Below are 16,423 nucleotides of genomic sequence, written 5' to 3'. Positions count from 1 at the left end.
CCTATAAACCTGATTCCCCCTCCTATAACCATTCCCCCCCCAATGTGTAAGGTGTGTTGCTGAACAGGTCTTGTTCTGTATATATGGAACCACACACCAGTGAGAAATGACGTTTCTGTTGTCCTCCCTGCTTTGGATCCTCCTTTTTTCTAATGTTCTTGTCTGTGTGCAGGTAAACCTCAAGGGAGAAAGACTTGTTAATACTTGTTTACATAGTGAAACTGGTATACCACTACTGCTGCTAAACTGCACTTGACTAACTTCTTTCATTTTGTAAGATATTTCTTGTGACCAGATTTGTAAAGCAAGAGTAAAATAGTTTGGATGTGTAACTTCGCAAAAGTACCTTTGTATATACAGTTAAATTGAATGTAAGAACACTGCTTTTATTCAGATTGGGGAAAGGTATAAACCCAGACTGTTCATGTTATGAATATTTTTTTTCTCTTTTTTTTCACAGGATGACTGCCTGGTAAAGGTATGGTATAATACTGATAGTTGGCAATCAACTGTGACACCTCCAGTTACAAGTCCAGAAAAACAAGCACAAGGGGAAGTTGATTTTTCGTTTGTGTATTTAGCTCATCCACGAGCTGTAAATGGATTTTCATGGCGAAAGACAAGTAAATATATGCCACGGTTAGTAGGATGTCTGTAAAATATTTTAAATTTTGTGGTATTTGGTAGAATTTTCTTAATAGCTTTAATTTTTGGGGACAAGTGTTTACACTACTCTTCCAGGTACTTATCTATATGTCAAACAGTAAGGATATCAGTAAATGCTTACCATCTTAAGAGGCATGACTGAAGTAGGCAGCTAGAACACAGAGAATTCACACAATTGTTTCATTTGTGTATTAAAAGTAAATGCACTTGCCATACATTTTGGCCTGGGGAAACTCATGTTGAAGGAGCAAACTAATTTTACAAATTAGTTCCATTAGAAAAAAAACTAGTACAGCTCTACTTCTATTGATAACGGTGCCTTGTATAAACCAGACTACATAGTATGTTTGTTTTTCAGTTTCTTCAGATGCATAACTAATGTAGTGGACACTGGGGCTGAAACACTTTGTAGTTTCTGTAGTTATTTAAGGTTATTTTTCTTTTGTTCTATTATGGGATAGGAAAATGTTTTGTTAAATAATTGCCGTATTCTTTCATGTCAAAAGACCTGGATTTAAAGAGGTTTCGAGCTAAGCCACTTTAATAGTCAAAATGTATTTTTAAATTTATTTATTTATAAATGTGCTGGTTTTCTTAAATAGTGTGTTTTCTGATATATGGGTAGAAGCTTGTCTCTAAAACAATTGTTTTTGTTTCAATAAAGTATGAAATATGGGTATCAGGCATGTTTAAATTTTTTAGTAATTTTTGAGAACTGAAAAATAAAAATTGAGAATCAATATTTTAATTAAAAATTGATGACAAAAGACATGAGAGAAAATGTATTAACTGTTCTCTGATAAGCAGAATGAATTTGGCCACAAGTGGGGTGATACTCCATATCAGCGCTAGATTGTATTTCTTGCATAGCTGTAGAAAAAGGCAAGAAAGCGTTACTTGATCTTTGTGGGACTTCCTGCCCTGCTTTGCAAAGCCCACACAGTCTTTTTTTTTTTTTTTTTTAACTTTTTATTGTTTTCAAGAATACAAATAATAAACTTTGATCAGAAATAGCATGAGACACAATATCAGAAAAATAAAAGGAGATAAGATATACAAAGAAACAAGATATCTCATTAACATAGTCCAACCATAAAATTGGAGGGGTGGGGGGAGCTAAAACTAAAGAGGAGAAAAACTTGAAATTATATAACAGAAGGCAATAACGTAAGAACACAAAGATCTAATTTCTTAGCGTCCAGTCAGATGAATCCAGAACAAGTGGGTTATTCATTCCTACCAGCCCATGGAGATGGAGTAAACTGATGTCACAGTATATCTACTCCTGCAGTTAGATCAGCCTGCCATTATTCTCAGTCTCCAGTAGATGGTGGCATCTCGCTGGCATCCAGGTTGTCTGGTTTTTGAGCACTCAGTGGGGCCTTGTAGTCTGTGAGCCAATGTTAAGTGACATGTAGAGGCCGCGTGCTTACCTATGTGCACAAGTGGTACTGTGCACTTAAGTTGTTTGTGTGCTTAATTTTTGGCCGCCTAGGTAAGCACCTAACTGTGTGCGCCTAAGTGTTGGACGCATAATTTCTAGGCACCTAGTTGAGCACCTGTCTAAAAAAATAAAAATAAAAATCTAATGCACACTTCTGGCTGCTACTGAGTGCACTGTCGGCCATAATGGTGCCTGTACCTAAGAAGCCTAAGTATCTTTCTCTTTACACTGCTTGTCATATTCAGGCGTTTCAGCCAGGAGTGCCTGCTAATTTGTACCACAAAAATCAAAAAAACTGGTAAAGTATGTGATGTAATAACACTATATCAAAGAGGAAATCACATACAAAAACGTGATCTATAATCGGACGGGTTTACCCTCATAAGTGAGTGACTATTCATATACACCAGGACCGGTGTTTCAAACACTCAAGCACTTGAAAATTTATGTGCAAGCACTCATAAAATAATCACAGGGTATCCCAAGTTCTCTTTCTGTTAATTTTTCAATTTTAGAGAGTCCTTCTGTTGCATAACACATCGAGAAAATGCCGTATTGAAATACATATACACTGCTCCTTCTTAATTTTAGCGAAGGTAAGCTTTTTTTGCAGAGTAAACTACTAACACCACTTAGGTATGGAAAAGTCTGCTTATCTTTTCAAACGTTATAAACAAACGGCTCCTCAGCCTTGTTCAATCAATGCACCCAACACCGCTGGTGTTTCGAAAAACTTCTCCAGGGGCCTTAAAGTCTGAAAAAGTGTAACGAAAATACATTAGACATTCATGTCATCGATCTTCACAAAACACATTATCCAAAGACTTACGAGTTAGAAAAGAAGACGCCAACTCCTATAGCATACGGCATAGAGCAGGATCCGCCATATTGAAGCTGACGTATTTGAGGCTACGTACTGCCTCAAGTGACCAATCAGAAACAGTCTCAGAAAAACACAAAGAACTGATTGGAAAAAACAGCCCTTTAAATGAGTGACGTCCACTCGATGGATTCATTCATGCTGTGGGGAAATTCGGAGCCCAATTTAAAGATCCATCTTTGCTCCTTATAACTCAGTAAAGATTTCATGTCTCCCCCTCTGCTGGTTGCAAAGACCTGATCCAAAATAGTTCACCAGAGATCTGTGAACTCATGGCAGGCTGTCAAACAATGTTTTACATTAGGAGCTTCCATATTGCATGTGTTCAATCTACTTCTGTGTTCTCTCAAACGTATTCTGATGGGTCTTGATGTACGACCGATGTATAACAAGGGACAAGAGCATTGTATCAGGTACATTACATCACGGGAATCACAATTAGTGGAAAATTGCTTACTGTATTCAAAATCTGTAAATGAATCTTTCCAGACCCCACCTGTCATAGCGGACTGGCACATATCACAGTGCCCACAAATTCCGTGATAACCAACGGGCTGTGTAGAGACGGACATTGGAAGCGCTGCTCTTACTAAATGGTTTTTAAAATTTTTTCCTCTTTGGAATGAGACAAGAGGTGGTTCCTTAAACTCAGGATGTAGTTGGAGTACGTACCAATGTTTATGGATACTTTTAATGATCTCTGGTGCTCGATTGGTAAATTGCAAAACATATACATCCCGGGGCTCACTGTCACGTGGCTGATATGTAAGGAGTGCCTCTCTAGGAGAATATAGAGCCTGTTTGTATGCTGTTCGAACTGGATGTAATGGATAGCCTCTCGAAGAAGCGTTGTGCTAACTCGTGTGCTTGAAATTTAAAATCTTGTAATGATGAACAGATAAGTCGCAGACGAAAAACTTGGCTCGCTGGAAGCCCATTTTTAAACGCTCTCGGATGAAAGCTCTGATATTTCAAAAGGTTATTTCTGTCAATATCCTTCCGGTAAAGGGTGGTATGGAGTTGGTTGCCATTCTTGACGATCATAACGTCCAAAAAGGATAATCGATGATTGTCTACCATTGATGTGAATTTAATATCACTGTCTATGGTGTTCAACCATTGCAGAAATTGCTGTAGCCCAGGTTGATCTGATGTCCAAATGAAAAAAAATCATCAATATATCGAATCCACAGATGTATATTCTGAAAAGAAAGGGATTCATAAATCATCTGTGTCTCTAACCTATTCATTACAAGATTGGCGATGGTGGGAGCAACTGCGAACTCCATGGCAATGCCATGGATTTGGAGAAAAACGTTGTCCTCAAATGAAAAATAGTTCCGCTTAAGGACCAATTCAGTCAATTTAAGCAAAAATGATGATGGAATGCGATGAACTGCAGAAATCAAAATATCTCGTACTACTTCTAATGCCACAGTGTGGGAAACATTTGTGTACAATGAAACAACATCTATGGAGACAAGCTGTACATGATCCATAGGTAATTCAACGTCAGAAGATTCTCAAAACATGTGTGGTGTCCTGAACATATGATCGTGTGGTTTTGACAAATGGCTGTAGGAACTTGTCTAAAAAGATGGCCAAAGGTTCTAATAGAGACCCATTACTGGAAACAATTGGACGTAATGGTGGATTAACCAAAGTTTTATGAACTTTCGGAAGCCCATATAATAATGGGATACGTGGATGCAATACAGTCAAAAATTGACGTTCTTTCCTAGTTATGAATGGTGTCTTAGATTCCATTAATACTGAAGCAATTTCATCTTGAAGGGCTGAAGTCTGATCCTCTTTTAATAACTTAAAATATTTGATGTCTTCTAATTGACACCGAAGTGTCCGTATGTATTCTTCTTTATTCTGGATCACCGTGCTGCCCCCTTTTTCGGCAAGTTTTATTATCTCATGATTTGTAGACAGCGACTTTAAAGCTGATTTCATATGAGATGAAAAATTGATGAAGTCCTTAAAAACAGTGGATTCTATTTTTGCAAGATCTTGTAGCATTAAATCTCGAAAGGTTGCTATATGATGATCTAATGGACCAGAGGGGGTCCATTTAGACTTGGGACGCACGATGGAAACCTCATCCTGTACGATGTTATTAGTGGAACAAAATAACTTAATTTGAAGTTTTCTTACAAATGAATATAGGGATATTCGGCTCTTAAAAGGATCATGATTGTTAAAGGGAACATATGACAGCCCTAAATTTAATACCTCCTCTTCATCTTTGGAGAGGGTAATATCCGCCAAATTAATTACATTTGATCCTGTTTGGACTTGGAGCGTGGCCCTTGTTTGAGGCCCTTGCCAATCTTGATGTGCTTGCGAGATCGGATCTTTTTGTTGGAATCGCGTGTTCCCTCGTTGCCAAAGACCCCTCCGTCCTCTGCCTAAAAAAGGCCTGGTGTTGGTGGCATAATAGCTCTTTTTGTAATTTTTTTGTGCACTCTCACCATCGGAGGCATCAGAGCTGTCGCTTCCTGAATCTTCAAAGGTGACTCGACGGGGTTTCGGTTGTTCCTCTTTATTAAGCCATTTGTAAACATTGTTCGTCGAATAATCCTCTTCATCCCTTTGCAGTTTTTTTATCTTAGCCTGCTTTAGAGACGTACGAAATTCTTCCAAAGTGGTCTCATGCTTCTTAATGATGTTATCCCATTGCTCACTAGAAAAATCTTCTCGAGTGGTAACTTGAAGTGCATCCAAACTTTCTGTGGTTTCCTGTACCGATGTCTTAGTCCGTTCAACTATCAAAACCATCAGATCGATGGAGCACTTGTTTAAAATGGAAATCCATTTTGCCATGAATGTATCATCTTCTTGGAAAAGAAAGGGAGCCTTGGTCATGCACAAGCCTCTAGGGATCATATGTTCCAATCAGTTCTTTGTGTTTTGCTGAGACTGTTTCTGATTGGTCACTTTTGAGGCAGTATGTAGCCTCAAATACGTCGGCTTCAATATGGCGGATCCTGCTCTATGCCGTATGCTATAGGAGTTGGCGTCGTCTTTTCTAACTCGTAAGTCTTTGGATAATGTGTTTTGTGAAGATCGATGACATGAATGTCTAATGTATTTTCGTTACACTTTTTCAGACTTTAAGGCCCCTGAAGAAGTTTTTCGAAACACCAGCGGTGTTGGGTGCATTGATTGAACAAGGCTGAGGAGCCGTTTGTTTATAATGTTGGAAAAGATAAGATCAGTAGACTTTTCCATACCTAAGTGGTGTTAGTAGTTTACTCTGCAAAAAAAGCTTACCTTCGCTAAAATTAAGAAGGAGCAGTGTATATGTATTTCAATACGGCATTTTCTCGATGTGTTATGCAACAGAAGGACTCTCTAAAATTGAAAAATTAACAGAAAAAGAGAACTTGGGATACCCTGTGATTATTTTATGAGTGCTTGCACATAAATTTTCAAGTGCTTGAGTGTTTGAAACACCGGTCCCGGTATATATGAATAGTCACTCGCTTATGAGGGTAAACCCGTCCGATTATAGATCACGTTGTTTTATGTGATTTCCTCTTTGATATAGTGCTAATTTGTACCAGCACTGTTTGGAGGCTCAGGGAGAACTGTCTTCCTCTGATTTCACTAAGACTGGTTCTTCCCAGCTGGATGTGGATCTGGGTAAAGACTGCTTAGATGAGGCGCCTGATTTTGGAACTCCCCTAACTGGTTTCTCAGCAGGGGAAGGTAGCTCAGTGAGTGCATCTTAGGTACTTCCTGATCTGGATACTTCTAAATTTTCATGGGTAGAATTTTCCTAGGGGTTGCAATCCTTTCTTCAAGGGTAGTCCTCAGCCCTGTCCAATGCTCCTAGAGCAGAGGCACAAGTTAGGAACCTTGCTTGGACCTTCTGTTAAGCGCCGGAGTACTCCTAGGGCAGCAGCGGGACCTCTGGATAGAGATCCGGATGGCACAGATGACGTCGTTCCTGCCTTTCTTGAGGATTGTGAAATTCCCCTGCATTTGAACCGTATGGCGCTATGTTGCAGTTCTTTCATAGAGATGAACTGCCAGCTCTGAACCAGAACTTCTTGCCTCATGGAAAGAAAATTCTTCCTTCTATCCTGTGTAACCTTGTTCAAATCTGGATAGATTCTAACTAATGAATCTAAAAAAGGAACATTAATATAACAAAAAAAAAAAATTTCATAATCAGAGATAAATTGCACTCAGAAGACACAAGGATGATCTTTCAGTGACTTCGATGTTAAATGCTTCCAGAAAAACAGACAGGTTCTCGAAGTCCACAACAGTTTGAGGCACACTCGGCAAACTGGTACAGGATTTATGGGGAAGAAAAGTAGACTTCATTAAAGGCAGGAATTTGATCTTCAGAAAGCCTTAAAACATCCACCAAGTTTTTCTTAAAATGATCAAAGGCTGGTTCTCCAAGTATCTTGGGGAAATTAATTAGCCTTAGATTTAAATTTCTAAAGTCATTTTCCATATTTTCTAATTTTTGAGGGGGAAATCTCGCTCCTGAATGATCATAGCATTCACTGCTCATACTTTTGATCTCATCCCCCAAGTCCCAGCATGCTCAGTTAAAATCTGATGGCTGCAAAAAATACAATTTATTCTCTGGAAATGGACTTCACCGTATGTGCATGCTCTTGCACTGAATGGAATAAGTTAGCCATTAGGTCCCACAGCGCGTTGAGGGTCACAACAGCCAGTTTAGATGTAATGGAAAAAATTCTGGAAGGAGAGGACTAGCCCTCAGCTGAACCTGGAACTCTTACCAAAGAATCCAACACAGAAGAAGTCGGTCCAGAAACACACCCTTCATCTACCTCCTCCACAATACTCTTGCAAGCGAAGGGTACCACTGGCTCCACCGCAGAGAAAGCACTGGCCATTTCGCCACAGGCACCACTGATGAGGTGGTCATCCTGTGCCCAAACTGCCAGCTTGCTATCACTCTCAGCCTCTTCATATAGTGACTAAAGTTCAATGATGCCATGCTTTCTTCTTGGCTGCCCACAAGGGCATCTCTTCTGCTACTGTATCCCCTCCAGTTTTGGTGTCAGCAACGTTCAAGCAGATAGGAGCATTGATACCCTTTCTCAGCATCTTGTGTGTGTGCATTGTGAATGTTTGCTTTGACTGTGGCGCAGATAGAAACAGTACTTCAGCATTTGCTGATGCACTGAGTGGGTCAGCACAGACATTGAAATCATCATGCCAAGCCATAGCTAATCAGCTTCTGAGATGGAAACGTCTCTGGCAGCTCAATGTCTTTCAGCCCCAAGGCCACAAAAATCTGTATATGAACCGTCGAGGGGTAAGACTGTAGAGACCCTACTACCTAAGACTTCTGAGTCGCTTGTTATATCTCAGTTGGAGTCTGTCTTTCTATCTGCCTTATGGGTCTGGCAGTTCTGACTGAACTTTGTATTGCTGCCTTCCATAGGCTACGAGTGAATCTTCTCCAGAAGATGTCCTTTTCAGCCTTTGTGCAGGAAATGGCTAAATCCATTCTCTTTGAGCTGGAGGTAGGCACTTAATTTTTGCTTCCTTAGGTAACTCATTGTTCTTAAGAAGTTGGTGATGGCAGTATCCAGCTACCATCTGCTTCAGGATGTATAGAATATGGAAAAATGAAAAAGTGGGAGACACCATTAATTGTACTTTCTGTCAGAAGGAAGAGACATGCTATATGTCCAAGAGGCTGTCTGATTCAGCAAGGTCCCGCTGCCACACCAGTGTGTGGATATTGAGTCCACCATAAAAGATGCAATAAAAAAAGAGAGCTCATGCTTCATGAACAAGTAATATCCATTAGTACAGCTGACTTTATGATGTCATCCTAATTGTATCTGGAGGGAAAAGCTCTTGTGGAGATCAGAAAAACTTAGACTTTTCTGAGCATGTGCTGGCCCTCCTACAAGTAAATGAACTCTTTCATCTGCTTGTGTGAACAAGTGGATTTTTACTCTTCCTCAAAACCGCTTGTTGAAACTTTTCTCTTTTCTTTTTGAGAGTTTTCAAAAAATATTCTCTTGTAATTTTTTTGGCAAAACTTGTTTTGATTTGCCCTCCTTTTTGCTATGCCAGGCTTTAAAAATGGCCACCTGGGTGCAGCGATATCTTACAGATTGATGATTGTGACTGCCGAGAAAGGTATTTGTCTCTAAATTAATCAAATGTAACCCTCAGCTTGGAAGTCCCATAAGACTGACTTTAAATTTGCTTTCATCAACAAATAGGATAATCACATGTACAGGTCTCTTCTGTAGACAGCAGGATAAATCGACCACACAGTCCTTTCTTTATCTTTAGAGTTGAATAGCTTGCTATAAAGACTTATGCAGCAGATAGCAGTGTGGGAAGGCCCACACATGCCCAAAAATGCTCTGTTTTTCTTAGCTCTGGGAGAGCTTTTCTGTCCTGATGTCACCCACTTGTGTAACTGACTTTATCCCAGGACAAGCAGGATGCTAGTCCTCACATATGGGTGACGTCACTGACTGAGCCCTATCACGGAAAACTTTCTGTCAAAGTTTCTAGAAACTTTTGACTGGCACACTGAGCATGCCCAGCATGCCATGATATTCTCAGCCACAGGGGGTCTCCCTTCAGTCTTTGTTTTTCCTAGCTGCTGTTGGCATCGCGGAGCAGGAGCCTGGGTGAGTTTCTCACGGTTTTTCTGACTAAAAATCAGATTTAAAAACCATTTATTCTCTCCCATATCGGGGTGTCTCGGGTTACCACCGGCTGGTGAATAAATCTTACTCTCTTTTTTACTCTTCGAGTAAAATTTTTTCCTCACGTTTTCTTTCATTTTCCTCGACAGCTGTCGACAAAAGAATATGGCCACAGGATTTAAGAAATGTCCCAACTGTAATCGGACAATGTCCATTACAGATCCACACCTCGAGTGAGTCCTTTGTTTAGGAGAAAAAGATGACGTAACAACCTGTCCCAAATGTGCAGAAATGACCGCGAAGGGAAGAAAATCCCGCCAAGAAAAGATGGAGCATTTATTCCATCTACAGCTTCTGCCATCCCCTTCCACATCGACTCAATCGTCTCGGGCTGGAGTCTCCAAATGCATAATATTGAAAAAACGTCATCCGGAATGGTCGGGGGATCATTCATCGCCAGCACCATCGATAGCATTGACGAAGTCAGCGACCGAACACTGTCCGAAGCATCGGCGCAGACACCCATCGATACCAGAGGCGCTTCTTTCTCCGGAGGAATCGACCGCGAAACGGCCTAGACTCCAGGAAACACCGGTGCCTTTGCCGAGGCCTTCATCCCATGTTGAAGCACCAATCGTCGAACCTCCACAGGGCCCTGTGGGAGGACCATCGACACCTTCACCGCCACCACGTATAGCTGCTCTGCTTGTACCAGCTATCACTGAGGAATTGTCTGATTTCATCCGTCAAGCGGTGCTCCAAGCCTTGAAGGATCAACAGACGTCTATGCTGGTGCCTGCACAAATGCCGGTGCCACAGCCGAAGGCTATACCGAGGCGACCATCGATGCCGGTCACCTGGGGCTCCAGGACATCCGGAATTCGCACTGTACCAACTTCTAATGAAAAAATTTGATGAAATTGTCTGTGCTCATCCAACTCCATCCAAGCCAAGAGAAGTAGTCCCTGGACGGATACCTTTGGATGATCCACAGCCAGGTCCTTCAGGACTTTCTCTTCCAAGATCTTCTCCAACATCTCCACATCAGGACGATCCATATGATACCTGGGATGACAGGCATACAGACACTTCTTCTGAAGGATTTATGTCTGATCCTTCCCCTCCAGAAGAATGAAAAATCTCCACTGGAGGATTTATCCTCCACAAATTTTGTTCAGGATATGGTGGTCACCATACCGTTTTACTCTGGTAGCTGAAGAGGACGCTAAACAGCAAACACTGGAGGGCCTCCAATTTGTGGACCCTCCAAAACAAGTCTTGGCTATACCTGTCCACGAAGTCCTCCAAGACTTGCAGCACAGACTCTGAGAGCATACATGCTCAGTACCATCCATAAATAAGAGTGGACACCACTTATTTGGTACAATCTGTCCCCGGTTACCAGAAAGCACAACTGCCACATCAGTCAGTTGTTGTGGAATCTGCACAAAAGAAATCAAAACGGATAAGGCCTCATTCCTCCACTCCTCCAGGCAAGGATCATAGATTCTTGGATTCCCTGGGCAGGAAAATTTATCAAGGAGCCATGCTAAACACAAGAATTGCATCATATCAGTTATACATGATGCAATATCGGAGAAACCTGTGGAAACAGATACAATATATTTCAAATTCATTACCACAGCAATATCAAGAAGCAGCCCAAGCAATCATACACAAAGGACTTGAAGCTCGCAAGCACGAAGTCCGAGCCACTTATGATAGTTTTGAAACGACCTCCAGAGTAGCGGCATCTGGTATAAGTGCGAGACGCTGGGCATGGCTTAAAGCCTCGGACCTCAGGCCTGAGGTCCAGGAAAAGTTGGTTGATTTACCACGTGTGGGTGACAACCTTTTTGGCTCTAAGGTACAAGATGCTGTAGCACAATTAAAAGAACACACAGAAACCCTGCATCAACTGTCGTCAGTTCCACAGGACTCTGCTACACCATCTCGCTGACCTCCAAGGAAGGAATCTAGGCGACCTTTCTATAGACGGGCGTTATTACCCTCCAGCATCAAGAGCCAGATCTTCTAGGCCGCAGCAAAGATCTCAGCCTATACAACCTAGAGCTCCTAGGCCTCAACCTCCACCGCAGACTGGACTGGCTGCAGGCTTTTGAGGCCATTCCCAGAGACCAAAGCCATCTCTTCAACCCTCAACCAGATCTACCGGTAGGAGGCCGAGTATCCTCCTTCTACAACCATTGGATACAAATAACAGACCAATGGGTACTCGCAATAATATCTCGAGGTTACCAACTCAATTTTGTCTCAATTCCAATAGATTCTTCTCCAAGACCTCTTCCTTTAAGCGAAAGTCACATAATCCAACTACAAGTAGAAATATCCACCCTTCTGAGAGCCAGAGCTGTAGAGCCAGTGCCCCAAACTCAGCAGGGCAGAGGATTCTAGTCCTGTTATTTCCTCATTCCAAAGAAAACTGGAGGCCTACGTCCCATCCTAGACCTCAGAAATCTCAACAAATTTCTGAAAAAAGAAAAGTTCAGGATGGTTTCTCTAGGCACCATGCTTCCACTTCTTCAAACAGGAGATTGGCTTTGTTCTCTGGATCTTCTAGACGCTTATGCTCACATTCCAATATTCCCTCCTCATCGCAAGTATCTGCGCTTCATGGTGGGTCATCAACATTTCCAGTACAGAGTACTACCATTCGGACATGCCTCAGCTCCCAGAGTATTAACCAAATGTCTGGCAGTAATAGCAGCACACTTGCACAAGGAAAGTGTCCATGTCTTTCCCTATTTAGACGACTTGCGCATCAGAAGTCAATCTCAACAAGGAGCGCTGGTTTCTCTGTCGAACAATTACTCTACTTCACTCCATGGGTTTTCTCATCAATTATCATTCCGTCTCACCTGCTTCAATTCATAGGAGCAAAGTTGAACACCATACTTTCAAAAGCTTTTCTACCCGGGGATCGGGCAGACACACTTTCCCTATTGGCAAACTCACTTCACTCAAAGAAACAAGCAACAGCTCATCAGTTTCTAATCTTACTAGGCCACATGGCCTCCACAGTTCATGTCACTCCTATGGCAAGGCTAGCCATGAGGGTAACTCAATGGACTTTAAGATCACAATGGATCCAAGCCATTCAACCACTGTCCTCTCCAATTCAAGTAACCCACCAGCTACGTTCATCTCTACTTTGGGCCAACGCAAGGGCCTAACCTTCCAACAACCAGTCCCACAGATAACTTTAACTACAGATGCATCCACCTTGGGTTGGGGAGCTCACATAAACAATCTCCAAACCCCAGGGTACTTGGACAAAACTCGAAGCAACATTTAAAAAAGGCTCCAGGGGCGATCCGGGTAACTATGAACACCATCTTAAATAATAAAAAAGAAACGGAACTATCATCAGGAGGTGAAGGGAAATGGGTGACTGCGCTGTGTGACCATGCCTCTCCCCCGACGTCACTGTGAGCTCCGGCGGCAGTTGTAAAGCGCCTCACCATCAGGCGCCAGCGAGCCGGGAGGCCACCCTCCATCCTGGGCCCCCGCAAGAAGTGAACACCATCTAAATAATAAAAAAAGAAACGGAACTATCATCAGGAGGTGAGGGGAAATGGGTGACTGCGCTGTGTGACCATGTCCCTCCCCCGACGTCAACTCTTTGTGCTTCATTTACTATTTTTTCTTTTACGTTTTCTGTTAAGTAACCTTTTTTCAAGTTCCTACCTTATGCCTTTGTTAACAATTTTATTATAAATGTTCTCTCTATTTGACTATGGAAATATTTTTCCTGCTTTTTCTGTTTTATGTAAACCGGTATGATTTGCATTTTAATGTAAGAATGTCGGTATATAAAAATTATAAATAAATAAATAACTATAGACCAGTGAGCCTGACTTCAGTGCCGGGAAAAATAGTGGAAACTTTTATCAAGATCAAAATGGTAGAGCATATAGAAAGACATGATTTAATGGGACACAGTCAACATGGATTTACCCAAGGGAAGTCTTGCCTAACAAATCTGCTTCATTTTTTTGAAGGGGTTAATAAACGTGGATAAAGGTGAACCGGTAGATGTAGTGTATTTGAATTTTCAGAAGGCATTTGACAAAGTCCCTTATGAGAGGCTTCTACGTAAACTAAAAAGTCATGGGATAGGAGGCGATGTCCTTTCGTGGATTACAAACTGGTTAAAAGACAGGAAACAGAGAGTAGGATTAAATGGTCAATTTTCTCAGTGGAAAAGGATAAACAGTGGAGTGCCTCAGGGATCTGTACTTGGACCGGTGCTTTTCAATATATATATAAATGATCTGGAAAGGAATACGACGAGTGAGGTTATCAAATTTGCGGATGATACAAAATTATTCAGAGTAGTTAAATCACAAGCAGACTGTGATACATTACAGGAGGACCTTGCAAGACTGGAAGATTGGGCATCCAAATGGCAGATGAAGTTTAATGTGGACATATAGGGAAAAATAACCGTTGCTGTAGTTACACGATGTTAGGTTCCATATTAGGAGCTACCACCCAGGAAGAAGATCTAGGCATCATAGTGGATAATACTTTAAAATAGTCGGCTCAATGTGCTGCAGCAGTCAAAAAACCAAATAGAATGTTAGGAATTATTAGGAAGGGAATGTTTAATAGAACGGAAAATGTCATAATGCCTCTGTGTCGCTCCATGGTGAGACCGCACCTTGAATACTGTGTACAATTCTGGTCGCCGCATCTCAAAAAAGATATAGTTGCGATGGAGAAGGTACAGAGAAGGGCAACCAAAATGATAAAGGGGATGGAACAGCTCCCCTATGAGGAAAGGCTGAAGAGGTTAGGGCTGTTCAGTTTGGAGAAGAGACGGCTGAGGGGGGATATGATAGAGGTCTTTAAGATCATGAGAGGTCTTGAATGAGTAGATGTGACTCGGTTATTTACACTTTCGAATAATAGAAGGACTAGGGGGCATTCCATGAAGTTAGCAAGTAACACATTTAAGACTAATCGGAGAAAATTCTTTTTCACTCAGCGCACAATAAAGCTCTGGAATTTGTTGCCAGAGGAGGTGCTTAGTGCAGTTAGTGTAGCTGGGTTCAAAAAAGGTTTGGATAAGTTCTTGGAGGAGAAGTCCATTAATGGCTATTAATCAATTATACTTGGGGAATAGCCACTGCTATTGCATCAGTAGCATGGGTTCTTCTTAGTGTTTGGGTAATTGCCAGGTTCTTGTGGCCTGGTTTTGGCCTCTGTTGGAAACAGGATGCTGGGCTTGATGGACCCTTGGTCTGACCCAGCATGGCAATTTCTTATGTTCTTATGTTCTTAAGCGCAATTGTGAAGAGCACCACCATTCCGGTGGAAGGGGGGACGGCCCTCAAGGATACACATGACCAGCGCATGGATGCCATTCTGAAACAAGCCTTTGAGGTGGCAGCTATGTCCCTACGAATTGCGACCTGCTGCACCGTGGTGACGCGTTCCTGTTTATCACAGGCTAGGAACAACACCCTGGGAGAAGAGATGGAATCAGCTCTCTCGTTTCTCACTGACGCAGCCTCCGATCTAGTCCGTACGGCAGCCAAGGGAGTATCATCCGCAGTGGCAGCCAGGCGGCAGCTCTGGCTACGTAATTGGTCGGCCGACTCCTTTTCCAAGACACGTCGCATGAGAATGCCCTTTAAGGGATCCCTTCTGTTCGGCAGCGACCTTGAGAAACTGGCCAATAAATGGGGCGCTTCTCCATTACCCCGTCTACCGGAAGACAGGCCAAGGAGGAGCCAGCGCCCTTTTCCTAGACCATCCAAGGGTAGAAACTCGCAGCGCTTCAACCCTTACAGGACTCGCTACCAAGCACCTCGTCCGCAGGCCAGGAACCAGTCCTTTCGGACTAAGCGCAACAAGAGGGGAACCGGCTCGGGTTCGGGTCCCGGCCGCACCCCATAATGACAATCAGCCGACCCATCCGGGGGTAGCAGCCATAGGGGGCAGGCTAACCCTCTTCTACCACAGGTGGGTCGAGATTACCTCGGACCAGTGGGTCCTCGCCATCATCCGAGAAGGGTACTACCTGGACTTTCTTCGGCTCCCACCGAACAAGTTTGTGGAATCTCCTTGTTCACCCCTCAAGAGGACGGCACTAGAAGTTACCTTGCAGAGGCTCCTGTCCCTAAAAGCCATAATCCCAGTGCCTGCAGGGGAGATACATTCTGGGCACTATTCCATTTATTTCATAGTGCCCAAGAAGGAGGGCACTTTCAGGCCCGTCCTGGACCTCAAGTCGGTCAACCGTCACCTACGGGTACCCAGCTTTCGCATGGAAACTCTGCGGTCTGTCAAATTCAGTACAGCCAGGGGAGTTTCTCACATCCCTAGATCTGTCGGAAGCCTACTTTCATATCCCAATTCATCGGGATCACCAGCGCTATTTACGTTTCCAAGTCCTGAATCAACACTTCCAGTTCCGAGCTTTACCCTTCAGGTTAGCCGCCGCGATCCTTTACCAAGGTCATAGTAGTAGTGGCGGCGGCACTCAGGAAGGAAGGAATTCTCGTCCATCCCTACCTGGACGATTGGCTGATCAAGGCAAAGTCACCGGAGGAGAGCCACCAGGCAACCAACAGAGTTATAGCTCTTCTGGAAAGCCTAGGATGGGTAGTAAACTTGAACAAGAGTTCCCTACAGCCTTCTCAGTCGCTGGAATACCTAGGAGTCCGATTCGATACCCAGGAAGACAAGGTCAGCCTGACCTCCAAGAGGAGATCAAAGCTCCGG

The 16,423-nt window shown here is 42.7% G+C and overlaps 1 protein-coding gene across 3 annotated transcripts in view; it reads left to right on the top strand.

The window, feature by feature from the left end:
* DMXL1 (Dmx like 1) overlaps positions 1–16,423 on the top strand; it is a 692,618-nt gene that overhangs the window by 180,095 nt on the left and 496,100 nt on the right. For all 3 annotated transcript variants that reach the window (XM_029570948.1, XM_029570967.1, XM_029570958.1), the window contains exon 7: positions 461–639. In XM_029570948.1, coding sequence (XP_029426808.1) covers positions 461–639 — 179 coding nt within the window. The remainder of the gene's footprint in view (positions 1–460; positions 640–16,423) is intronic.

The sequence above is a fragment of the Rhinatrema bivittatum genome, chromosome 1 (genome assembly GCF_901001135.1).
Source record: "Rhinatrema bivittatum chromosome 1, aRhiBiv1.1, whole genome shotgun sequence".
In the NCBI taxonomy this organism is placed as follows: domain Eukaryota; kingdom Metazoa; phylum Chordata; class Amphibia; order Gymnophiona; family Rhinatrematidae; genus Rhinatrema; species Rhinatrema bivittatum.
The sequence above is the reverse complement of the archived record's forward strand: the minus strand, read 5'-3'. Positions and strand labels throughout refer to the sequence as shown.